The sequence below is a fragment of the Haemaphysalis longicornis genome, unplaced genomic scaffold (genome assembly GCF_048455015.1).
Source record: "Haemaphysalis longicornis isolate Haplotype H1 unplaced genomic scaffold, Haemaphysalis longicornis Haplotype H1 scaffold_14, whole genome shotgun sequence".
Classification (NCBI taxonomy): domain Eukaryota; kingdom Metazoa; phylum Arthropoda; class Arachnida; order Ixodida; family Ixodidae; genus Haemaphysalis; species Haemaphysalis longicornis.
In genome coordinates, this window is record NW_027526245.1 from 62,475,700 (window position 1) to 62,503,327 (window position 27,628).

At 45.6% G+C, this 27,628-nt stretch overlaps 1 protein-coding gene across 1 annotated transcript in view; it reads left to right on the top strand.

The window, feature by feature from the left end:
* The window catches only part of LOC144164935 (uncharacterized), a 66,029-nt gene extending 48,969 nt beyond the window's left edge, over positions 1 to 17,060 (top strand). Inside the window, exons 2-4 of the mRNA XM_077695160.1 lie at positions 13,245 to 13,368; positions 14,163 to 14,398; positions 16,827 to 17,060. Of these exons, the coding sequence (XP_077551286.1) occupies positions 14,243 to 14,398; positions 16,827 to 17,060 (390 nt within the window). The 5' untranslated portion in view covers positions 13,245 to 13,368; positions 14,163 to 14,242. The remainder of the gene's footprint in view (positions 1 to 13,244; positions 13,369 to 14,162; positions 14,399 to 16,826) is intronic.
* The last annotated feature ends 10,568 nt before the right edge of the window (positions 17,061 to 27,628 follow it).

A 27,628-nucleotide genomic window follows, 5' to 3' on the forward strand; every position in this document is an offset into this window, starting at 1 on the left:
AGCATCCACATTGATCAGGGGGTCACGCTTTCACACCCCACATCATCGACGGCTACAGAGCTTTACGCTATATACTTTGCAGTCAAATGTATTGCTACCATGTCTTCACCGACTGAATTGGCACTATTCACAGACTGTAAAGCGGCCCTTCAAGCCCTAATTCACTGGCGGCTTACACTAACAACAATGTCTTGGCAGGACGCACTTGCGACGTGTTAGCAACTGAAATGGGAAGAACTAAGAGAATGGTATTTCAGTGAATTCCCGGGCACATTGGAATACGTGGAAATTAACGAGCTGACCAACTAGCAGCTACCGCTCATTAAAATTTTACGTCTAGCATCGTGCCTTTTACCAGAGGTGATACTCAAAAAATTATTTAAAGCAAATTGGAAAAACGTTGACCGATAAATACCGTTCACCGCTGTTATATGAAGTCCCTTGCCTGCCCGTGTGCGTCTCCTCTCGGTCGTTGGGTTGACACGTTATTACATCGCATTCGTCTTGACGTGACCTACGCCAAGCAATTCCTTTACCTTATCTGTGCTTGTGGACACCAAACTAAAGACGCGTGTCATGTCCTGCTTGAGTGCCCTGTATATGCGACTGAACGGAAAAAATAAGTTGCAAGCTTAGTCTGCTATCTTGGACACCCATACCTTTGCAAGGACTGTTTCGACTGCGGGACAACGGCGCGTAACCAAACCAAACCCTTGCTTGCCTTAAGAGAGTTTTTAAAGTGACGGAGATGTTAAAACACTACTAAAGGCGTGCACATTCATCTGGATGAGTGTGGAAACACACAATGGTGCTAGATATATAGAGGAAAGTATCAGTGTCGCGTCATAGCTATTTTGTAATGTTTGTATAAAGATGTATATAGGTTGTTTGGGGGATCTTTCAACCGTTGTTCTTTCAATGTAGTTATTCTAACCTTGAGGTTCATTAAGACAACCATTGTACCTTTTAATTCCTCCAGTGTTTGTAGTAACCAGCTCCTTTTTAGGTTTTAGCTGAACTCTCCAATAAATCATTACTTCTCTCCCTCTCTCAAATCTTTAATTCGAATGAGACCGACAATGCGCACGACCTAAACGAAAATAAGCTATGAAAGCAATCGCCTTTGTCACATTTGGATAAATTTATGTATCGATTCCCGCCCCTTTTAGCTAGCGCGGTGGCATAGGGAGATTTCGATCTCAGTATAGGACTTCTTGGCTGATAACCTACGTCAAAACAGTGGACAAAACTTACATTCGGCGCAATCTGGCAGCCATGGTCAATACACATCGATGCTTCCTGAAGAAAGTCTTGGCATAGATATTTTGAGTCTACTCTTTGTCTTAGACAAGGCTTCCTTCAAGACTTGGAAACATGACGGAAGCGCTCCCAACTTTCAGCAAAAGGCCGGTACTGCAGGATACGGCATGAGTACAATCCCTTACGTCAGGAGGGTTAATGACCAGAATATATCGTCCTCGTCCCCCCGCCACCATGCACACACACACACACACACAGCAGAAACCTTACCCTTCCTTCCTCCCCTTTCCCATCAATAAAGTTTACTGACTGACTGAGAAATCTGCCGGGAACACGAATGCACCGCGAATCATAGTTTTCACTTTATAGGTCGAGAACACTGCTGGGATCATCTAAAAGATGTTGTTGTGAGGATTGATTTGCGTCAGGCGGCTGTCTCAACTCGGAGGGGGGAGTAAGTGTGACGAGTGATTTGCGCCCCATAGAGCGTTTGTCAACATCACCTGTAAATCCCCCCCGTCATCCCCCAGTGGCGTCAAGCTGCTTCTGCTTCTCTTTCTCATAATCATCATCTTCGTGCGTGGTTTGTTGTTCTGCGGCCCGTTCGCTTAAATAAAGAGCTGCTCTGAATCTCTGGATTTGATTACTTTTACATATTACCAAGTAAATGCACCCCATGTTAAAGTTGCGATGTAGCCAAGTTAAGTTCTTGCTTGGAAAAATTGGGATAACAAGGAACGCCGCCGAGTGACTACAAAACATTGTTTTTAGGCGCCGTCTGTAAAATGCCGAACTCACCTACGCCTCCAAAGAATCATTTCCGAGTTCCTCAAGTAAGCAAGAAGATGCAAATCTTCTTTCAACAATTTAAATTGCACTTACGATAATACATGTGCCCTTCATCGTGCTTTCATGCTCGCACGTTCTGGAGCGCGTCACCCCTCACTCTGTCGTGAGATTGTAAGCATTGGTAGATGGCCCAACCCAACATCTAAAAATGGAGAAGCGTGCAGTGGAAAAATGTAAAATATATAGACTCCGTGGTGCTCTTTTCAATTAATAAAGTAAGCGCTATGAATAAGAGACATACGAATTTCGGCGCGTGCCTCCCTTCTTTATGTGAATGGGCTGCTCTGACATGCACGACAGCTTCCAGGTGTCGTGAATGCACCTGGAACATGCACGACACAGAGGTGCACAAATGTAGTTTCGGCGAACCCTCAATACGCATCTGTACGTAGTTGAGTAAGCATCCTTGGTGTCGTTTCCAAAAGTGGCAGATTATGTTTTATCTAAATCTGTGCCGTAATCCTTCAATGGCGCGGACGCAAGATCAGAAACGATCTCACCTTCCATGGCCCATTTCAAGCCGTGGACTGTACGAACAGATAATGTGCGTGTGTCTCTTATTTAGCGATTCCATGGTACTAGTCGGCTGCGACAGGGTAATGTATATGACGTTACAGCTGTTTTGTTCGCGTAGTGCGCACTTATGCATCAGCTGCGACAACACCTACTTGATTAGAAGGCCCGTTCATAGGTCATGACGTTTTTCGGTGTTTTCCCCACAACCGATTGGCTGCTCACGGTTTATGCTGGCACCGCGATAGTTGAGATTCATGACGTATCTTCTAGAGTTACACGCTGATATCAACAAGATCGCCTCCGACTAAGGCTATCTTGAGTCTTCGTTTTTTTGGCTATACTCGGCGCTTATCCCAAACCAGCTTCAGTACAGTTCCTCGCAAAGGAACCCAGATAGGCCTGGCAGCGCCGGTGTGCCTCCCGCGCATTACACATCATTTTTAGATGCGGGAAAAGGTCCGTTAACATGAACAGAAAAAAAAAACAAGCAAAGACTCTTTCACCACGTGTTTGCGCCATTCTGCTGCGCAGGACGCAACAGAAAAAGTGATAGCCCCGAGCATTCGGTTTCAGAATTTAGCGGCAAGATTATGTCTTGAATATGAGCGATAACCAATTAGGTTGCTTCAATGCTGCCCCGCTGAGAACGCATTGCCAAAAACAGCAGGAAAAAACGGGTTATAGAATTTGCCGGGGGAGTTAGGCAGCGTCAAGAGCCGAATTTTTTTGGGGGCCAAGTTTTCATGTGGTGGTACTTCCCCAAAATAAACATTTGATACCTCATGTTGGAAGCTAACTGCACCCATCGCCACGAAAACGTCCACGCAAAACATAATCACACAATCTACCTGTGCGATTCGGGAAACCTGGTGAGAAAGAACCTAACACTGGTCGTGGTAATGGCTCCCGTTCTTGTTGTGGTACTACGAACATTTTGTGAACAGCCTAGCGCGTACGGTCAAAAATGCAAGAGTTTCGGTGAGTCGAAGCAGGTGAGTAGGGCCTATAAGGCCTTTATCGAGCCACCGTAGAGCCTCAAAGGAATACCAAATCCCCAAAGGTCCCCAGAGAACTACTGCAGCGCTGATGTTGCATCCAATGCTACCTGACAGCTGTTTTTTTTCTGACAAGAACTTGAGCAAGCAATAAGACCAGGTGATGCATCACCACATCAACCTCGCTGTATACGCACAGTTGAAATTCTTGATGGCCAGGCACGCACATGAGACTAACTGGATGCTTTGCTGGTATCGTAATGCTGAATATTCCGCAAAATCAAGACCGCGTAACGAATAAGCGGCATAACATAAAAGAACGGTGCAGTGTTTGCTTTTAACGCTGCAATTAGGCTACGTTTCCAATCGGTGAATCCCAAAAAAGTCGGCATGTACACAAAAATTATCGTTGCATCACCGAAAATCTCGGTATGCGATGGCGTTCTAATTGAAACAGGAGTGGGGTCTGTCATTGCGTAATATGCACGAGATAATGAAAGAATTAATACTGCGCCACACTTACAATATTCAATGGAGCTGTAGTAGGACAAAACATATTTCAGCCAAATTCTGAACTCGTGTCCGCAGTGACCTGTTTTTTTTCGAGAGCTGGTACATTGTGACAATAATGGAGAAAAAAAAACGTTGTACAAAGTACAGCAGCTTTACTGTATAATGCAGGTATACTGACAGTTGATAAAAATGCCCGTCTGCGCCAATTTGCTGCCCCCAGATGTTTCTCTGCGGGCGCACACGCGGCCTATGAAAACACTCCACAGGGCAGCTGTGAAATGCTGAGCTCCGGGAATAAAGTAACGCTCCGTTGGACACAAATATAACCACGGAATGTTCCAAGTAGAAGCTACCCGCTCAGTTGGAATATTGGCATGAACATCGCAAACCATGAAAATCATAAACGCAGTGTCTAGAGTGCCGTCCGACGGCACTCTAGCTGATCGTTGCAGGCATGGCAGGCATGGCTAGAGTGCCGTTCGACGACATTCGGATATTTAACACTAGGCTAGCACCGACCAGAGTGTCTGTCGTTGTAATGCAGAGGATCCGTCTTAGCCTCCTGATACCAAAGCCGGTGGTTCAAGACCGGCTCTTGCCTCGGTGGTTTTTTTTTTCATTATTTTATTCAAGTGGAATTTTTATGCCTTAGGTTAGTTTTGGTAATGTAAGTGATTCTTTGTGTGCATTAGGTTATCTTATGTTATGTTTAGGTTAGGTTGCCTAGCTTTGCGTTATCTAGAGCGATTCTGCCAGACGCGGCAATTTTGTTATAAAACGCCGGTGGACGTCGATATAGTGGAGTGCTTATAATACCGTCGGACGGCACTCTAGACACAGCCAATCATAAAATCAGCAGCCCACCAAGTGTTATAAAAAAGATCTATGGTAAACGTATATTGACGAATGAGCAATGTAAGCAGAAAAAGAACAATACACATGGTCACAAAGAACTGCTTGCTATAGGGTGGTTTATTACCTCAAAGCAACTACTACGTACACATTAAAGAAAGTACAAATCAGAAATCAGGATACCACAATTACGGCACGTGGCATGGTTACTTTTGTTGACAAGACTCACAGATGCGCATGCGCGCTTCTCATCCTCATTGCCCTATCACTACAGCCACCCTCCTCCGTTTCAAGGGCCACAGAAGACTGGCTAGGGCACATGACATTTTTAGGACGCGATATGCTTTAAATATTGTGCGCGCACTGTGTTAGTAACACGGGCGCAAAACGCCTGACAAAGCTTTGTGCTTAAGGGCACGTGCTGCAGCGCAAGATAATGTTAGATTTGGTTGACGGATTTATCTAAGCGGCACGTCCCCGAAGGCGTGCTTTAAATGGGTCATTAAGACAAAATACAGCTGTGTTCAGTTTAACAAAACTAGATTTTGGTAACTATCTTAGCTTTATTCCAGCCAAGAAAGACGTTTCTTGGCACAAAAACGCAAGAAATGTTGAAATATCCAGTTTTCGCACTATGATGGGGTTTGGAGTGGAGTGACGTAAAAAATGCCAGCACCAAAATGTCGTTATCTGTGGGTTAGCTGCAGGTTATCATTCAAGTGATACTGCCAAATGGAAGAAAACGACCGAATCCAATCGTCCAGTCATTCTTCATGGACGTGGCTTTGATCGACGGCTGCCAATGTCATATTATAAACAAAATTCTGTTATGTCAAAGACGTCGCTGAAAAGTGGCTCCGGAGTCGCTACTGCTTCATATGTTTTCTTCCGATTACTTGTTTGGTGTTCTGCGATAAAAATGTTATCATTCCTATCAGGATACAGCAGTTTCTTTGATAAACCACACTTGAATTTTGATTTCATGGCCATCTTATGTCATCAGACCCCTTACTCGATGCCCACAGGACCGCACGATAAAAGTGAACGGTACGCCCCCCTGCCACGTACGCCCGCGTACTGGGGGTAGGAGGGGGACCGGAGAATTAATAAAAGACACAGCGCTGCACGGGCACGCGGGTACGGGTTATAGCTCGCGTCTCGTGCTCGGGGTAGTTTGGTCCTGATCAGCACAGCGAACGGATGACCGGCTGTCTGGCTGCCTTCTTGCGTCGCACCCGCGACACGGTCTATAGCCGCGAATGCGGGGAATTGAGCATCCAAATTTCTGGCATTCTGACCTGTGATGAAATACCGAGAGGGGGGGGGGGGGAGGGGTTAGGCTACCCAATGAAATGCATTCAAAAACGTTTCAGGAAAGAGTAAACATGATTCTGCATACTAGTACAGCGCAAGCAGTATCGCAGCCAGCCGTCATTCGGAACATGCCAAACGACGTAGCGCATGTCCTAGTCCTATAGTGTATATTTTTGAGCTTCACAGAGGCTTGCTTTGTGCTTTTGGAAAGAAGAGCAGCCCAGCAAGTCTAGAAGCGCATCGTCATTCCACAGGGCACAGGATGCTGTCAGGAAACGTAGCACGCATCATTTGCGTGCCCATTTTCGCACCATATAACCCGTGTATATGCGGCGACTTTGGACGTCCCCACAAACAAGGCAGCCGGTCTAAACCGGGGAAACCGCCGGTACTTTGCCGGGACCGCTCTCGGGAAATATAACCCGCCTGGTGCTACAGTATCCGGATGATCGCCTACCGATACAATACTTACAATGCATGATCACAGAACATGTGCACGGCATTAAGTACGTTCTGTGAGTTCATCATCATCATTATCATCATCATTATCGTCAGCCTATCTACGCCCACTGCAGGGCAAAGGCCTCTCCCACTATTCTCCAATTACTCCGGTCCTGTGCTAACTGCGACCAATTTATTCCCGCCAACTTCTTGATCTAATCTTGCAATCTAACTTTCTGCCGCCCCCTGCAGCGCTTGCCTTCTCTACGGATCCACTCGGTTACCATCAATGACCAACGGTTACCTTGCCTTCACATTACATGCCCTGCCCACGTCCATTTATTTTTCTTAATTTCTACTAATATGTCCTTAACAAGCGTTTGTTCCCTGCCCCACTCCGCTCTCTTCTTGTCCCGTCATGTTACACCTATCATCTTCCGTTCCATTGCGCACTGAGGCGTCAGCAATTCGTCCTGAGTCGTCCTCTGTGCGTTAGTACCGAAGTAAAACGGCTCTAATGAAGGCAAGTCCACAAGGCGAAATGGAAGCATGCGACTTTATTGGAGTTGTTTTCTATGCGTGGACGATTTTTCATTCATGTTATTTTTACTGCCCTCTGCGAGCTTATTTGAACCGGGACAACATATATCATCGATGGTTGGGATTGCGCATATTTCGTGAGTGAGAACTTTTCATGAACCCGTTTTATATTTCCGTGGATTTAGAGCAATAACAACCCCCAGATGTTTCAAAAGCCCATTAAGTGCTGACGCATGTCCAAAATAGAAAAAAAAAAACGCAAAGACAACAATCCCAAAACCTGGTGAGATAGAAAATACTGCAATAAAATGTTTAGTTTAAAAGTTCGCTAAATTACAACGACTTGTTTAAAATACGGAGTTCCGGAGCTCTACTTGTTATGGCTAGTAGAGTCCTAGCTACAAAATACTGCTTTGCTGGGACATATGCACCGTCAAAACAAACGTCAACTGCATCGGCGTTTTAACTCTGAAGTCTGCAGCCCCTCGTCATTAAGACGGCATGAGAGCTCGAGTGCGAGTGGCAAAATGTCTTGCAGCTACATTCGGTGCTCAACATCTAGATTCGCATGGACACAACCAAATTTTTATGTAGTAAGCGTGCCCTAATTACACAATTTCAGTGGTCGTTCCCGCTATTTTAAATGATACCGTAGACCGCTGTATGATTTTTAATGTACTTGCTGAAATAATGTATTCGAATGACATCGTTTGAACTGCAAATTGCCTGAAGGATTCGGTGAAGAATTATTCACCATTGATGTCTACAGCGCCAATAATGTGGGCTTTATGCGTTCCCATCTTATTATTTAAAACATACTTGAACTTGCGGACTTTTGGAGGCCCTTGAGCATTCATTCCATCGGGATTGCATGCGCGTGTGGTGCAATAGCCGAATACGAAATGCATAAGTTGCAATGATGGCTGTTACAAATGAATGTTGGGCTGTAAAAGAAAGCTCAGCAACTCACGTGAATGAGGCGCCTCGTGCTGAAACGTTATTTTGGCGCACACAGCCGCTGGCTGTCCGCTAGTAACCGCTTGTGTACAGCTGGGCTCATCAGCTCCTCTTAAATGTGACGGTAGCGCCCCCATCAACACCGACTAATCGGTCACGTTTCGTGTTCGCCAGGCAGTAAATCACGCAAGCGGTGATGTAATCTGCCATCGCTTATCCTACTGTACATATGACGTGGCGCTCGCTGATTCTCTTGTGTTGCGATCAACTTGTAATATCTACAACTAAGTAGTCCACGACTGACAGAAGGCTTAGGTACAATAGCATTTGTCAGCAGAGTCATGAACAGGGAATTGCGGCTTATGCAACGCTGTATCTTTTAGCGCGCAGAATCGTCAGTGGCGCCGTCTGACGGCCAGCCAGCAGCTACTTTACGGCAGGAACGGCGCCTAAAATTTTCCCCCAAACACCCAACGACCTGGGTATGCTTGTGTTTGCGTAGCTGTGCAAAATTAGCTTAGATTATGTCCTTTAATGCGCCCAAGCTGCACCTGGACTACGGCGGCTGGCCGCAAATAGTTGACTGATTGATTGATTGATTGATTGATTGATTGATTGATTGTAGGGTTTAACGCGCCGACGCAACGCAGGTGATGAGGCGCGCCGGATTGATTTTGACCACCTAGGGGTCTTTAACGTGCGCCGAAATCTCGTGCGCACGGGCGTTTCTGCTTTTCGCCTCCATCAGAAAAGTCGCCGCCAGAGCCCCTCAAGGCTGCGAGGACCATTGGTTATACTAACTCAATGAAGCCTAACACGTAATCTCTTCTTTTACGCGATTATAAAATTTCCCTCAAGCGACAGTCAACACTTCAGTACGTCACATAATTACTGCACCGGAACCCGACCGTACGTTCCCGCACAGGAGTTCCGTATTCTTCATGGAGGCAAAGCACGAAAAAGCATCGCTAGAAATTGACGATGTGCCTTCCATCGGAATCGAACCCGCGACCTCGTGCTGAGCAGTGCAATGCCTTAGCCACTGAGCCACCGCGGCGGGTCAGCCGCAAATAAATTTCGCCCGCCTCGCGATCTTTTACCGTTCGCCGAAATGGTGCACACACGCGCGTTTTTACTTTTCGCCTGCATTTGAAAAGCATTCACCGCAACCGGGATCGATGCGAGTGTAGCTTGGACCAGGAGCCCGACGCCGTAGCCACTGAGATACTACGGCAAGTCTCTGTGCGAAATTCACATAGGCCTCCGATGGGTGACGGACACGACGACCACCTTTTAGGTGCCTTCACATTGTGCGTGAGCGTGACGGCACTTTCCTGCAAGTGCCAACTAAAAATAGCCGGGAGGCTTGCGCTCGGCATGCAAGAGCGCGTGCATTTTGTTTGCAAATCGAGTCACGGAACCTTCGGTCAAGTTCTTTATCTTCCTGTTTGTTTCTTTGTGTATTCAAGCTTTTGTTTACCTTGGTGCTGATGGCAAAAGCTCGTTCCCTTTCGCCACACGCACAAACCGACAGCCGACGAGTGCTATTGGAGCGATAATACTTTATTTGTTCTTCTTACCGCGTTTGCCGCGTCGTGCAGTAGGTGTAGCGTTCGTTTGTCTTAGATAATCGCCCGTGAATCACTTGTTTCCAGTTGCCCCCCGGCCCAGCAGTTGTAACACGCATACGCCGACAAGACCTTCGAGGAGAGCCTCGGCTTATAGGAAGCAGAGACCGTCTACTATGCCGGTCATGTCGTCTATTTCTAATTCACAGAGACTGAAAAGGGCCCATGCCGTTTCACTGGTTTCGTTTTACACTGGCGTACACTCACCAGTGATCCACATTAGTCGAAAATCAATTTACAATACATGTACGGGGATAGAGAAAACTGGTCATGTCAAGCAGGGAACCATTCCAGGCATCTGAAGATCACAAGGAACTGCCTAAACAATGAAAAGCAATAGGGTCCTTTGCAGTAATTATGTATATTCCCAACCCTGTGATTTTTGTTACTTTGACACCGCAGTATTCGCAGAAAACAACCATTAAGGGGCAGTTGTTCTTGCTACGGATCTGAGCACGCGGCTGCAAGATCCTTTGGTTCACAGTTATTATCGGCGGAGACGACACTTGAGTTATTGTACTGCTTAAACGTGGAAAGGTAGTATTCGTGTGTTTTTAATTTATTTCCTAAAAAGTGATAAATTACTTTTTAGATTTTCCCGTGCCTGCTAGCCTTAGAGTGCTTTACTATATACACTAGAGAATAATATGACGCTAGCGTCTGTGTGGCTCGCATGCAGGCCGTCTGTGTAGTCATGGGCCGCCATTATACCATGTGCTTGCATTAGTTTCATGGTTACTGAAACGTTTCAGCGGCCGTATATTCGAACACAGTGCCATAAAAACACAAAGAATGATGTGCTATTATATAAGTGGAAAATAAAACAGGCTGTGTTAAAGCTAAGGAAAAAGGATGTAAAGCTTTTTTTTTGTCGAAACGGTTGCGCCTACTATTCTGCAAGCCGAGTTGGTAGTTAACAACAATGTTAGTATTTGGTTGGAAACTCAATAGAGACTCTGATTTCATTAATTTTACCATTATTTGAAATAGTAAGTTGTTTAAAGAGCCTCGAAATGTTTTTGAGCGTGCTTATGAAAATGTCGCCTTCGTGGCAAACCGGTGCACCGACCGTCCACTACAGTTTAGCAACACTTGTTTCTGAGCCAGCCAATTGGTTCAGAGATGAAGAAAAAGTAAAACGTAACGAATTTGTTCTTTATCTGCACTGTAAGTTTTTGTCAAGCTCTTAGAGGAAGCGGGCACACGCATGGCAACGAAAATTCAACTGTGGAAGATTAAATGGAAGACAAAACACTACAAATAAACCACGCCCTTGCCAAAGCAAGTACAAAAAATTCACCCGCATTTCCCCGAAGGGGAGCATGGGGAAGTGCGAATGCACGGGTGATGCGAAGGAACTCTTCTTGGCCAATCGCCCTAAGTGAGTATGTGGTGGGGTCGCGTTCGCACTTAAAAACTCTTCTTGGCCAATCGCCCTATGTGGGTATGTGGTGCGGACGGACGGACGGCGGTGGACGCGTGATTCAGGGTCGCTTAAGATAATACTGATTGTGGAATTAAAAGCTATTTATTTCCACACTAGCCTGGTCAAAGTTTCAATGACTTGTGGGCTTGGCGCCTCGTGATCCCGATGTATGCTATAGGATTCAACCAGGGCTTCAATCCCATCTCGGTGAGGTATATTTGTGTACAGAGAAGTTACATCTATAGTTACGAGGAAGGCGCCATCAGGGATTTTTATGTTGTTAATTTCCCGTAGGAAGTGGTTAGTATCACGAAGATATGCCGAATGGGTAGCGAAGGAACTCTTCTTGGCCAATCGCCCTAAGTGGGTATGTGGTGGGGTCGCTTTCTCACTTAAAAACTCTTCTTGGCCAATCGCCCTAAGTGGGTATGTGGTGCGGATGGACGGACGGCGGTGGACGCGTGATTCAGGGTCGCTTAAGAAGTGCATTCGCACTTAGAAATTAAACCCCGTTCCAGCCAGTGTGAAATCTAGTGAAACAGCAGTGCCGTGGTTCTCTTGTGTCGGCTAAAACGTAGGCGGACGACCGCCAGAGATCGGCAGCGCGGCATCCGCGCAAATTCTACGGTTCGAGCGAAGACATCGGCAATTAAAAGTCAGCGGTAGGAGGCTCCCTCCTCCAGTGAAAAGGAAAGCAACCTACCCCTGCGAAACCCCTGCGCCATCGCCGGCCGTTCTAAGACCTAACGTTAGGGGCCGCCGGCGGGTCTAGAAACCTACTCTTACCCCTGCATGACGAATGACCTAGAGTAGAATGAGATAGAGTAGAGTAGAGTAACAGCTCCCTGTTAGATCAACAAACCAAGCGTTCTCAATTTTATGTCTAACTGAACATACAGTAGAAGGAGAACCGACGGTTAATTCTATAAAAGGAGTAAACGTTTTAAAACCCTTCCGCCACCATCAGGCCATCGCAGTGAAATATAGCAAGCTTTGAACGGCGGAGAGCTTTTGACCGCTGCTTTAATGATCACTGTAGAGTTCATGTGTCCGGTATGCTGTGGGTATATTGTTTTGCCCGAATACTCGCTGAGTTGGCATTTTGTTTTGCTTTTTTTGTTTGTAACTTCTGTTGACGCTTATGTTGACACTCACAACGTGGTATTACATTGCCTTACATTACATTCTACATTAATCGCATTGCGGATTCTGTTGTGTGAACCTGTTATCGAGGTTTCCTAAGTCGCAGGCCAGTATTAATTTACAAAGTCCCCCTTAAGCCATCTAGTACCACAGAGAAAAGTTGCGCCATGAATGCGCAATGCAGGAGCATGTGGCGGTCCTAAGGTGACTTCCCTCCGGACTCAAATTTTATAAGTTTAATTGAAATTGAATTTCTTTACCTTAATTCTATATTCCCCTCCGGAAAGTTGAAGTACTGCTTTGTCGATAGAAGTACTTCTCTAGCCGATAGACCAATTTAGGTAAGAGAACTCGGCAGAACGGATCCGTAACCTTGGGAAAAGGATTGGCTTTGAGGGCTGAGCCGGTCGGGCTGGGGTCCAGAAACAGGAATGGCACTGCACCGGGACTGGGTGAGGCTCGCCGCCGTAAAACGCGGTGCGGCCGAGCCCGGACCAGCGTCGCGATCTCCCTATGGACAGCCACAGCTGTGCTTGTTTCCATGGGCGTTCTTGGAAACAAGCACAGGTTCTTGCTTGTTCTTGCAATGGAGGTTCTTGCTTCGGCCGGCAGAAAACAGCCGACTCAGAACAGCTCAGACATCAGGTCAGGACTTTCGTACTTAATGGACCAATTTAAGGCTGTGACATTCAAACTAAAGCAGAATTTGGGCGACAACTTCCAAATGATCAACTCATAACCCGGTTAGATCACGTGTCTCGTTTGCGACGCGCTGATTGCAAGTGTTGCGCCCGAACGCATGCCTGGCAGCTTTGAGTGCAGAAGATGAAGAAGAAGAAGAAAGACGTGGCGCCGCGGACCCTGCTCGTCGCACTGGTGTTCCCCATTGCTGAATCCCTGGTGGAGCCGGCCAACCCGGCATAAGACAAATTGGGTGAGGAACTTACGCCGGGTATTCTTCATAAGACTGGGGTAGCTTTCGCACACTTTCTGTACTTTACCGTTTGTGATAACTACCAAAGGTCCAGAGGCGTCGCTGACTATTCGGATAAATTTGTCTGTACGCTGAAGGTTTTGAAAGCTAATGATGTACTTGAAGAACAAATATATGGAGCTTAGCGGCCATTTATGCAGCTGCAAATGTATCTAGTTCGCACGACGTTGAACTTTTGATGTTAACGTTGATCCCGTGGTCCCCAGGAAACGGGCTGAGCTGCTATATCAAGATCCTACTAATCCCTTCGTGAGGACCAAACGCCGGTTTTCGAACACTTGGGTTATCGGTATAATAAGCCGATTGGTGCTAAATGATAAGGGATTGCGGTGGGGACCAATTGCTTTTTGTGGCCTGCACAGCCTGAATAATTTTATTGTTTGGGTTTTCTTTTAACTGGCCACGTCATTTAAAGCGTGTTTTTTGTCGTTTTCTGTATAGTAACAGCTAGCCTAGCCGATATTCTTAATTAAAAGACCACTGGGTTTTTTCGCTTTTGTGCTTACACCTTGCGTGAAACATGCCTTAGAATTTTTGGCCCTGACTAATGGCGGCACCTGGGAGCCATGACAGCTGTTCTGGGGACTTCATACATAAACCTTGTGTTTAAGAAGCGATCTGTTTTTTGAGCGCCAGAGTCAGTCATCTGGCAGAGACGGGAAAATTTCTTCGTGTTGAAGTAATTCGAGAAAGGTATTGCGGGCTCTCAAGCTCACGGTGCACCTTCACCGCAGTGTCTCTGAACGAGCACTGCGACAACAAGGAGAACCAGCGGGAGCTGTGGAACGCGACGCAGATAAAGTCGGCGGCCATCATGACCGCCACGCAGTTCCGGGACGTCAGCGGTCGCCACGAGTACGGGTGCACCATGAAGCTGTTCACCAAGTACGCCACGGGCCTGATCGTCTCCTTCGTAGAGATGAACCTGCGCTCGGGGGCGCTGAACGGCTCCTGCATCGACTACGTCTCCGTTAGTTCGCTTCCCTACCTTTGCAAATCGATTGTAACGTGGTGGCAGGTGAAGTGACACGAGCCGTGATGGGGGGCAATGCGATCTATTTAGAAAGGGTTCTTGGTAGCTCGAGGAAGGCTGAGTAACAAATTTTGTCGTCATTGTTAGGAATGTCTCAGCTTGGCGCTAGAAAATCTATTTTTCTTGGTAGCCATTTCACTGAAGGATACCGTCCTTGTCGAGGCCGCTGGAAATGGGTGGGTGCGCTGAGGACGCCACATGAGGGGATAAAGGGGGTGGAGATGTGCTTGGAGCCACAGGTGGTGATGATGGACTCGCTAAGCACTGGCCCCCAAAACGCGATGCGCACCAATGCAACGAGAAACGTCCAAGGCACGGATACACTTCGGTGCACAAGGCAGGTAACCACGCCGTCATAGGGCCACGTCAAGGCTGGTGATGTCGGCTGCTCTAGGCTGCTCTTGAATGGTGTCAGCGGGTCATAGGCTGGGAGCATGGGTCTTCGGAACAGGCGGATTCATAGCGCACAGGGCCAGGAGCGGGGAGATGCGATCCAAGTGATGTCGGGCGACTGATTTCTGTATCGAGATTGGGCGAAGCTAGAGGGCCAGGAACGAGATGTAACAGCCAACCTTCACCATACTTGTTACGTGAAAGCCGGGCAAGTGACATGAGCCATTATAGAAGCGGATGCAAGTGGCCACGACAGCCTGAGAAAGGCTGGGTGCTACACACTCCGTCAACGGTGGCTACGCGACGCTGTCGACTGATTTTTCTTCTAGTTGGAATATCCCTGGATGTACCAAATCAACCCTCCGATATATTGTATCCTAGTTGTTCAAGCCAAACACTGGGCATAAAAATTTGTTCCCACCTCAGTTACGACTTTCTGTAGACGAGTCGGCACTGAGCTTCACCGTGGTGCTGCAAAACATGGCACCTGGTCAATCAAAACCGGTAAGAGCATTGAAAACACGGAGCTACGTCGTTTCCTTCATAGCATGCGCGGTGCGGTGGTTAGGACCACCCCTTTTCTTCCAGGCCTAATACTCCCCAAGTTACCGTGGAGAAATGTAAGGAGAATAAGGGCGGTCCATTTGCTTAAATGTATAAGCTATTCCAGGTATTCGCGAGTCGTGCGGTAGCGTATGGACCGCTGGTTGTGTTATGTTTGTGGGCAACTTTCTAAATTTTTGATGGGAAACCCGCGGACAGGAAAGCGGCTCTCTGGAGCTGTGCAACTACACTCCATCGTATTGAATAAACGACGGTCACGTGACAAATCAGGGGAAAGAAAATTCACCGCACGTTTTTTAACCTCAATGATTACATATATCACCGGGAAGGCGTGCATTTGCCACATCGGGAATGAAACAGCGAAGCCGATGTATTGCGAGTAAGGGCGTCTAAGGGCAACGCTGCAGGCTTTATTGTGATACCGTAATTTTATAAAGCCGAGTTTTTGGGTAGGGTTGCGCTCATTTTTTATATGCACGATTGAAAACTCCTTGTGACATTTCCAACCTGCCGCGAATGCTGTGAACGAAATGTTTCGTAGTAAAAACTGTTCCCACAACTAATATTTGAGCACTGACTGCTTATAGGCGAACCTAATACTACTCCGAGTTTCTTGTACTTGTCATAATTATTTGTCATCCTAGTCAAGTTGTGAACATTACACAGTTCCCCTATACAGGAAAAAAAAAAGTCGGCATCAACGGAGGATAATCGTTAGAGGAAACCGCTGTAACCCTCCTTTGAAACTATCATGCTACAAAATACGCGGCAGTTACCCGCCAATAGGACTCAAGATCACCGCGAGTAACATTAACTATTCGCAATTACGTACTCAATTCTGAATTTGCAAATGGTGGGGAATTTCCATCCGCTGCCATGCATGGGCAGCGGATGCATGGGCAGCGGATGCTGCCATGCATGCGCTGCCATGCAGGAGAAAAACGAACAGGTGCATGTTTGTCTTATTGGATAGAATTGGATTGGATAGATTGGTGTGTGTGTGTCCTTGTAAGTTTTATTGCGTATTCACGAAGCCATTGTAATTGGAATTACCAAAATATCGGCAAATGAACCGGCGTTCGTTGACTCACCATGATCGTAATGCAGATTCGCTGGTTTATACCGATTCATTGGTCATTAAGGTTCACAGAATGAAATCGGTCATAATGAGTTCTTAAGAGTCCATTGAGGTGAAGGTATACCACTGGCAGGCTGTAAGATTTACAAAAGCAACCTTTTTATTCTCGAAAAACGCTCCGCGTATTCCAGTCCTGACTTCTTACAAGTCATAAAAAGCCAGAAATCAGCCGCTGTTTCGGGGTCCAGTAAAGAGCTTAAATACCAGGAAGGTAGCGCAGCCCTTCAGAATCGAATGGATTCTTAACATAGCAGGGTCCCCGGCTCGCAGGTGGAGACCAAGTACGGCACCGCCGCAGAACAGGACCGCTGTGGATACCTGCAGGATGATCAGCACTCTTTCTTCCACATGGCGCTAATAGCGACGCTGAGACTGCACACGCCCCCGCCGCTGCCATCCTTCTTCAAAGAATACACCTTACCCATGGTCGTGGCCTCGTTCTCCCAAGGCCAGCTTCACCCACGTCAAGTGTTTGGGCTGTGCAGGGAAGCCTGGCGACAGTAATACCACATAAAAATATGAATAAAGTATGGAATGGCAAGAGAAGCACTGGCTCAGTTTTCTCCTTTTTCCCTTGTTGGTAGCCTTAGAATAATTTCGGAGCAGGGGTGCTATTCCAGAAGGTGTGAGATTGAGCGAAACTCGGGTGACATGAATTCTGGCGACGCCCCCGTAACATGATGGTAACATTTCGAGGAGGAGTTTAAATGCTTTAAAAATGCAATTCATGCTATTATCTGATTATTGAAGTGACGTAACAGGGCTGCACACTCCGAGGAGGCGCGGCTACGGTGTGGCGCATTTTTGAGTGGGTTCTCTCTCTCCACTGTGGCACTGGTGGCTACTCAGGGCAGGCAAATCCAACTAAGTGAATTCATCGCCCTTTTACTTTATTAATCTGTCTTTCACTACAAAATTTTCATTTATTTTCACAGCAAAGCTGTATACCTCTACCCCCAACGGTTTCCTCTCCGTGGGAAAAAGGCCAAGGCGGAAAGGCCTAAGACGCCGGGCGCATGCGTCAGGCTAATCAGTCATACAGTATATAGCTCAGAATTTGCTTGAGGAAACCACAAAACAAGCATCGAAACCTCATTATGTATGGTAAGACACTTGTAAACCAGGAGACCTCCCACGAAGTGTTCCCGGTAAAGATTGTTTGCAGATTATTTTTGGAGGCTAGGAAGGACTAGTCTCACTAAATAGGGAAGTTCTTACACCAAGGAGCCTTGAGCATGCATAAGGATAGTCAGGACCCAGCCTTTGCCGCCTGAGAAGCCCAGCGTAGTGTCTGTAGATAAGTTAGTAGTGTACCGACACTGAGGCCCGCTGGTCAGCAACGGCGGCTATTTTGTCATTCATCAGTGTTGCGCATCTATGGCCCCGCCGTTAACTTCGACCTGGTCACTTGTTAACAACTCTACCGACGATATATGTATGCAGCAAAGCTGCATATTTTAAGAGACTTCTGGTGCTCAAATGCTGTTAGACCTTTTATCTATGATCCGCATTCGGAGCGACGTCGGCCACGCGCAGCCGCAGAGCAGGGAGGACAAGCTAAGGCTACCAGAATTGACCGAATAAAACCCATAAACAACGAAATGGCCGTTGCCATGAACCATCGCAGTGTAAACAAATGTCACGTAATGCAGACTGACCAATGATCAATGTGGAGGCACGGAACAATAGGAGAAATAGTGCCCACGCTCTGTACCTTTATCTTGTGACACTAGCCGAGCGCAAGCGCCAAGCCCGCCGAGACGACGGGAGACATTTCAACCCACGTCCATCACCGTTTGTAGGGGTTTACAACAGCTTTGCTGGGCATCAACTTTTGCAAGGCGAGATGGCGACCAATTTTTTATTTCAGGCGTTCATATGAGCTTTTTGTTGGAAAATGTTCGAGCTAAGAAGCAGTTTTTACCATCGGCGCCAGACAATGCAATCACGTGACTATAGTCGGCTGGCCAAAAGCGAAAGCGGGTGAAGGAAGCGCGCTACACAGAAAATAATCGCTGCTCCGTATTACGTTATCTAATCCCTCCGCCCGGTTTTCTACGCAAAATGTCCTCGGGGAACGCAAGCCTGCTTACAAGCTTTGAAGGTCAGACCTTGGCGATAGTTATTAACAACTTCTTTAATGATACATTGTACTTGCGTCTGTTTCCTCGCTTTCATTTCTTTGTCTTTTGAAATGAATTACTTCGACCGGCCTCTTTTCTGCTATATCATGTTTGTGTTGGTTTCCTCTCTTTCAGGTCATAGTGAATTACCTCCGCAAGAAGAGAGAGAGATAAAAACTTTTATTGACACCACTGTCCTAAGGGGCCGCCATAGCCACCACGGCTTGTGCTCGGGTGACCAGTGGGCACTGAGAGTCTTCGTCCGAGCGGCTCAGGACCTCCGTCCAGTGGTCAGGGGAAGTTAAGGTTGGGTGGGGATTAGAGGGGCAGGCCCACATGTGGTGTTGTACTGTGAGTTTTCTTTCAATTTTTTCAAGACTTTATTTTCCTTTGAGAGGAGGGGGCTGGAGCTATAAGCTGTGAATGCAGCTTGACAAAGGCTCCAGCCCCGTATACAATGGCATCAGTGTCGGCGCGACACTCGTCATAAGTAAAACCTAATTGAAGTAACCATATACAACAAAAACACTCAACATAAACAAAACAATTCATTATACATATCGTAAGCAGAACTGCATAAAACTGTTTTTAGGACAATATATAATGTTGCTGACAAAATCTGAAAGGCGTATTAAAGGCGTATTAAACACTCTTGCTGTTAACCAAAAGCTCAGGGCCTTTTTGTGCAACAAAAGGTATTGAGCATCAGAATAAAAATGATTCTGGAAAATACAAGGAACACACTGATGTCAATAGAACATGTGAGTTCAAACAGTGCTACGCAATTGCTGGCAATGCAATCTAATATGCGAGTTGGGATGGGAAGTTACGTGAAAATTTTCTGAGTGCAGCCTGTTAAGCAGGATCGGCAGACTATAGGTTAGCGATTATGTGTCATAAGTTGTTCGGGGAGTAGGAACAAACCATTTCTCTGCATGTCTTGTCGGAAGAGTTGAACTTTTTCCGGCCAATTTGGACAAACATCTATGAAGTTATCATTTTTATTTGTGAACGATCTATACCTTATTAGTACCTGGTAATTATATAGTGCAAACACAGGAAGAATGTCATTATTTATAAGAAGGTGGCTGGTAGACGAAAGCAAGGGTATATTTGAAACGTCCCGAATAGCTCTCTTTTGAAGCAGGTGTAGTTTTTTTAAGTTAGTGATTCCTGTCGTACCCCAAACTAAGCTGCAGTATTGCAGAATGGAGTATACCAGTGCATTGTAGAGCAGTAGTTTGATTTTATCGGGAAGAATATGCCGCATTCTATTCATTACACCAACCGCTCAAAACATTTTACATTGTATATAGTCAACATGATCATTCCAAATTAGATTCGTAGAAAAAATAACACCAAGTGTCTTTACGTTGTCCACAATTTCTATTATTTTGCTGCCTAAACAAATGTTGATGTCTCTCAGTGCTTTCCCCCTGGGCAGGTATAACACCACTTTGGTTTTATTGCTATATATTCTTAAGCCATTTGGATCTCCACAGTTCTTCAGTTCAACTAATGCATCTTTTACTTTTCCCTCTACCTCTGTCTCAGATACGCCAGTAACGAAAACAGTTGTGTCATAAGCATAAGAAACCATTTCTGCATTTTTAACACCTTGTACTATATGATTAATTTAGCGCCACAATGGGGGAAGAGCGGAAAGGGGTAGGCGGATAGGTAAATGTGATGTAGGAGGGCTCGGTTGGGGAGCGATTCCGTTTGGAGGAGGCGCCACAGCCGTTCCTCCGAGGGGGTAGGGATGGGTGATCCGGGGGCAACGTGTTGCGGGAGAGGCGGTAGTAGTCAGGCACCTCCCTATAAGTGGTGAGGGAGTCTCTGGCAGAGTAAACTTCTTGACGGGAAGTCGTCTCGTCAGGCGCAAGGGTGACGAGTGCTCATGCCGCCTTACGAGCCCACTCCGCGCCGTCTAGTCCCGGGTGTGCCGGTCACAAGAGGAGCTCCGTAGGATGCTGGGGGGCTTAATTTTGAAGAATAATTTTGCAGGCTAGCATGAAGATAGTGCCGCTAGCAAAGTTTTTGATGGCCGTTTCTGAATCAGATAATATTAGATCAGGGGGAGGCCGGTGTGCGAGAGCCAGGGCTTTGGCCACCTCTTCCGCAACATGTGGGGTTGTGGTGGGAATAGTGAGAGACGTCAGAGGAGTAATAGTAGGAGAGGAGACGACAGCTACAGTGAAGGCCGGCTTGTGCCTGTGTGCTGCAGCATCTACGTAGAAGGTGTTTGGCGAGGGGGGAAAGCGGAAACGAGGGCACACGCTCGAGCAGCTCGTCGGGCAGTATGATGAGTAGGGTTCATGTTACGGGGGAGTGGACGGATTGTTATGCAATCTCTGTAATCAAATAAAATGCGAGCCGTGCAGATATGGGAGGGAGTATGTAATGCGGCTCAGTAGAAATGCCTGGATAAATCAGCGGCGGTCCTTTTCCGCCGGGCCGTGGCCCCTAGCAGTTACGCGCCTCAGGAGGCCTATGATATGCGTTACATGTGAGGAAAGTGTGTGTAAGACCGATGTGTTGCGGCGATTGGATTGGATGACTAGGCCGAGTATTTTTATGCGATTCACAGTTGGTATAGGAGCATTATCCAGATATACATGCAAGGCTGGGTGCTGTTTTAGGGGTAGTGGCGTGTGGTGCTAGCATGAGGAGTTCGGATTTTGATGACGAGCATGTTAAACCAGGTTCCTGAGCTGCCTGTTGTACCGCTGAGACTCCTGCTTGAAGTGTTGCTTTTATAACCGCGTGGCTGCCCCCAGTTACCCAAAGGGTGATGTCATCAGCGTACATACTATAGCACAGCCGAGGGATATTATCCAGGATGGAAGGAAGATGGGAGACAGCGAGATTAAAGAGGAGGAGCAATAGGACTGAACCTTGTGGAGTGCCGATGGACGCACTGTTAAAAAAATACCCATCAATTTACGGGACATGTTCATGCTAACCTTGTTGCCACAACATGTGCCGTACTACAAAATTATGGCACATGTTCTGTAGCATCAGGTGATGGGACGTGTTCCGTGGTTGTAGATTATGGAACAAATTCCATATTACCTGAATACAGGAAATGTTCCGTACAAATGGGAAGCAGTACAAGTCCCGTGTAGCTAGGCTACAGAACATCACCCATATTTATAGCGAACAGAGAATGTTCTATACAACATAACTACAGGAAATGTACCGTACAACATGTTTACAGAACATTTCCTATTCTTTCTAAATGCAGGAATTGTGTTGCAATGTCTTTTTATGGCACATGTGTGGTAATGAAGTAAACATGCACACTTACCGTAAACTGTTAAAATGGTAAATGTATTGTGTGCTACAATAGAGCTTTTGTAACGTAACACACACTTGCAGCATGCGTGCAGCCAGAGAATATGCTGGAATTCAAAGCACTTTTATTCAATCTGAATTGTTTTGCGTTAAGGAACCTTTAAAAAAGCTGCAAGCTCAAGACGATTGCGTCAGTGAAATTGTAGCAACAAAAGCAGCTACAAAACAGTCTTGAGCCTTTTCTTAAAGCTCCTGAATGCAAAACTATTCAGACTGAATAAAAACGCATAGCATCCTAGCAAGTTCTCTGGCTGTGCGTATGCTGCAAGTGTGTGTTACGTTACAAAAGCTCTATTGTAGCACACAGTACATTTATCACCTTAACAGTTCATAGAAAGTCAATATCACGCACTCTGTCAAGTACCAAATTTTCATGCTCTCCTGGAATTGGCTTAAGTTGGAAGATAGGCTACAAGCTACATTCAGCCTACAAGATAGGCTGAATGCTGCATTTGTATAGATGTTTTCAAAGTTTCTTACATGAAGATAATCCGCATTGAATTTTCATTGCTGCTATTTTTTAATCAGCGGTACAAACTGACATTAAAAATAAAACAAACTAGCATGAATAACCCATAGCCCATTGCTGCTACTGAACAAAAAACGTTTACAGTGAAAATTCAAGCAAAAAAACAAAAACTGGCTTAAGGCACATGTTACATTTACACTAAGAGGAAGCAAAAACTGCCAAACGTTGCCGACAAGAGTGTCCTCACGGCACTGCGCCACAACTGTGGCCTCACCATGAGTGAATTAAAACACTTCTGTAAGGCTGGAATGTTTATTTCGACTACATGTGCTACATGGTACAAGACTACTAAAAAAATAGGCATTACGAAACCAAAGGAATGAACGAAGTAAAAAAATAAAACGGTTGTGCAAAACTTAAAGTTGAGGACTTCAAAACAGGGCTGCACAATCGAACCACTTGCTCCGGAATGTCTCCAATTTTTCGAGAGCGGTCCGGACTTTGGGGTGAATGGTAGTGATTTTTCGAGATGACTGCCGGGTGCCCTCTTCTGGGTTCATGCCTGCAAGTTTCCTGAAAGATAAGACGTAATGTTATGTTGCACAATTTTTTAGCCCATAACCAGTTTCTGCGGACATACATGTTTGTATCCTCACTAAAAGTGCAGATTCAGTAAATGCCACCATGCAAACTGAATGATTTTGATTGTCCTAAAGCTACCCATTTGCCCCTATACTGAACCGGGGGTGGATCGAGGATAAAGAAGGGTATTATCTATCTCGTTGTGGTCCTGCACGACCGAAATACCAGATGTGAAGACCAGATGTGAATGTGCCTGAATGTGTCTTGGGTCATTTCAGATAAGATCGAACAAAGCATGGCTGTTCGACCTCTTCAATTCGCTTGAAATTTGTTTACCTAATTACCGCATGCATGTAATGTGCGGATTCACAAATATTTTCCGTGGAAATAATTTTGGCCGACAAAAAAAATTGGAACGCACCGCGTGGACCCCGGCCGCTACCTACCCCTGCGCCGCAGCCAAATTCAGCGACGCCTACCAAAAAATATACTTATCAGGCGGGAATGGTAATTTTTATTCCTAATGTACACCTGGTGTACATTTCCCCCCACAATATCGTTGGCTAGAAAAACATATTTCTAATAAAATGACAAATCTTGCTCAGAGCGCATTTTGTTCTGTACTTTGTGAGCCAGTATTATCGTAAGTAAGGGAGGTAGAGCCTTCAAATTTTAGTGAGGGCTGCTCCTGGCAAGCACAAATAAGGCCCGTAGATATAGTGTCTGTGCAAGCTACAGTTAAAAAGCAACTGGCGCGCAACATTGAAGAAAAAACGATACTACTCCAAGTTCAGGGGCTTATTCAAAAAAACACTTCTTCGATTTTGCTGAAATTCTCTTCAATGATCATTAAAAACATGTTGCATCATTTTCTTCCTGACGCGCCTACAGCGCGAGAACAAAGCCTCATTGTCCAGGTCTTCACAAGGTGCTGAGACACGAAACAGTGAGAGCAATTTCCACGGAATGTGCAGCTATTTTAAAATTTTTTGCACCAAAGGAAAACGATTACTCACGGAGAATTCAGAAGTGAAACTGAAATTTTTGTGTAAATTTTGGGACGAAAATAAACAATCTGCGCACCACTAAACTTGTACAGTTTGGAGAAAGAACTTGTAGTTTGAAGAAAAAACGGAACTCCAGGCTCACACGTATTTTTTATAAAACGCTTCCAGTTTTATAAAGCTTTCCACAGATATTTTCCTATAAACTTACTTCTGTGAGCCCTACAAATATCGTGCGTCATTGCACAGCGCGGATACAGCGCACCTTTCCTGCGGTTGCGAAACCGCTGGTGGTAAAACGCGAAATTTTAAGTTCTTCAGCTCTAATTTTAGAGCTTCCTCTAGATCTCCCCAATCGCGGTAACTCTTTGTCTTCATTATCAACGCTCTTTTCTTGTGCGCACTGCTGCCATGATGCGCTACATTTGGTTCATAAGATCAGCTATTTGACAAGGTGCACGCAGTCCTGTTTTTTAACTTGCCTGTACGTAACTTTCGTTCGCCTGAAATCAGAGGTTCAACGGAAGCCCGTCCGGTCGGCAGCACACATGGCAAGTATTAAAAAAGGGCATCGGCCACACACGACCCCGGCGCGGGTAACGCCTCCAGGTAGTGCGCCCCTCCTCGGTCCTTCTCCGGACACACTGGTTCAATTACTGAATTAGCGGCCAAACTGGCTCACGCAAGTAAATTTAAACGAAACTATCTGTGAAAAGCTTCATAAAACTCGAAGAAGCTTTTTTTTTAATGCGTGTGAACCTTGAGTTCCTTCATTTTTTCTTTAAGCAGTACACGTTTAGCAGTGCGCAGACTTTATTTTCATTCCAAATGTTCACACAAAAATTTCAGTTTCACTTCTGAATTCTCCGTAATACTATCTATAAGTAATCATTTGCCTTTGGTACAAAAAATGATAAAATGTCTGCTCATTCGGTGGAAGTTGCTCTCACTGTTTCGTGTCTCAGAATCTTGTGAAGACCTGGCCGACCAGGCTTTTTTCTCGCGCTGTAGGCGCGTCAAGAACAAAATGATGCAACATGTTTTTAATTATCGTTGAAGTACATACACAGGTGAACATATGGGGAGGATTTCAACAATCGTGAAACCTTTTTTTAGATAAGCCTCTGAACTTGGAGTGTTTTCGTTTTTTTTAAACTCGTGCGTCAGTTGCTTTTTAACCGTAGCTTGCACAGACACAATATTTACGGCCCTTATTTGTGGTTGCCAGGAGCAGCCCTCAATACAATTCGAACGCTATAGCTCCAGCACTTACGATAATACTTGCTTCCAAAGTACAGAACAAAATGGTTTCTGAGCAAGATTTGAAAGTTTATTAGAAAAATATGCTTTTCTAGCCAACCATATTTTGGGGGCGAAATGTACACCAGGTGTAGATTAAGCATAAAAATTACAATTCTCGCCTGATGTGCATATTTTTGGTAGACATCACTAAATTTGGCCACGGCGCAGGGGCAGGTAGCAGCCGGGGTCCACGCGGGTGCTTTCCAAATTTTTTTTCATTCGGCCACAATTTTTTCCACCGAGAATATTTGTGAATCCGCACATTATATACATGCGGGAATGAGGTAAAAAATTTCAAGCGGATTGAAGAGGTCGACAGCCATGCTTTGTTCGATCTTATCTGAAATGACTCCCTTGTTATTGATATTGTATAACCCAAGTCATGAATTAAAAATCGGCACTCGGTGTACAGACCACCCCGCCAGACTTTCCAGACGTCAGAGTTTCTGCTCTACCCAAACTTAAAGTTTGTGTTATCACTCTTGGACCATCATATTGGGATTAAAGCCCAACATATAACACCCAAGTGGCCCAGTTAGTAATCCAGGTGTACACGTCTCTACAAGTGTAATTGCATGGGGTACCCTGCACAGAACTATCGTGCAGTCAGATGACGTGTTTGCAAACACAACAACCTGTTTTGGGGACTTAAAAATGATCACTAGCTTTCGAACCAAATAATGTAGCTTCTGAATGACTTGTCCAAGTGGTATGATGCACAAGAGACGCTCTGCGTGCGTTTCTCTTGCTGGGCATGATGCAAAGTTGCCTTCACGTGACTTCTCATTTGCGCATTGCACCGAGTAAATTTGTCTTCGTTTACCAGCACGCTGTTGCGGAATTACTGTAGAATGTTATTGTATGCTTTGCATGGTGCTGCAATAAAGCACACCAAAGATCACAGCTGACTGGCACAGCCACCGTACCAGTGTTGTTCATATCTAACGGTGGCACTATGTTCTGCGGCCAAGAATGGCTTGAACTTCATGCATCATGGTGCCCTGTGGGGTTGCTATGTTATTACATAGCTACCAAAGCTGGTTCAGGAATCAGGCTCAAGCTTTCAGTGGCAGCATAGAGTTTGTCAGAAAAATATACTTCAGGGGAAACAGGTGCTTCCAATTGCATAAGCGTGAACACTTGTTACTGTGCAGCCTACTGATAACAATATAGATTCTGAAAAAATGACTTATAACCAATCATCCCAGCACATCTCGACTCTCATAACAAGATGCTGCCCAACATTTTTATAGCACCTGACTCAAATTTTCCACTTGCGGTGAAAAATAAAAATTGCGCAGCATACGGTTTGAAAAATAACGCCTGCATTATATTCCGGTTGACGATAGCCTGAGCGTTCGGTGTCAGTTCGTTTCACTTCTGCCATGTGCACAACATACAGATTCTGTGCATACACTGTTCACGTAGCATGACCATGTGAATACTTTCCGTCCATAATTTCGCTGCACCAAGCACGCAATTGCCAAGCACTAACGGAAACACGGACTAGTTTTTAACCCCTTCAGCATTATTTTAAAGTGTTTTAAATATGGCGTAGAAGTTGTATGCACGAGAAAACATCTACATTTCCTTTGTCATCCTTGGTTAACCAACACACATTATGCTTGCTGCATCTCTTTTGTAGCAGGCAAACTGCATTATATGCGCACAACTTATTGGACATCTTATTGGGCAATGGTACGGGGAGTTCGAGCAGCAGTATTTCCCAGTTTAACGGAACTGTAGGCGCTTCGTAAATTTCAGCCAGTAGAATTGGTTTGGAAAGCTTGTTAAAAATCAATTGAGACTGTGAACTGCACAATGAACCAGGAGAACGTGTGAACAGTGTACCCCAGAATACATCCATAGTGTACCCTTAGCCTCTGCGATAGGGTACATCCAATGTTCCTTAGACACAACAGAGGGTAAATTTAGTCCCTTCAATAAAATTTTCTGTGAGTGGAATTAACTCAGAAAGAGCTGTAGAAGTATTCACAGCTTTTTTCTGGTTTTAAGTTCACCTGTGAACCTACCAAAATTCTAACCTGAATCCCAGACAATGAATTTACATTCTCACCACTACGCTTGCTGCATCGTAAAAAAATTAGCACAAAAAGGAAAAGGAGTTTTGTTGTACATAAAAAACACCTGTCAATGTCATGCATAAGCGAATTCCTGACAAAAACATGCCGCCAAACAGTTTGTGTGAATTGATAAAAAGGAACAAAATAGCAC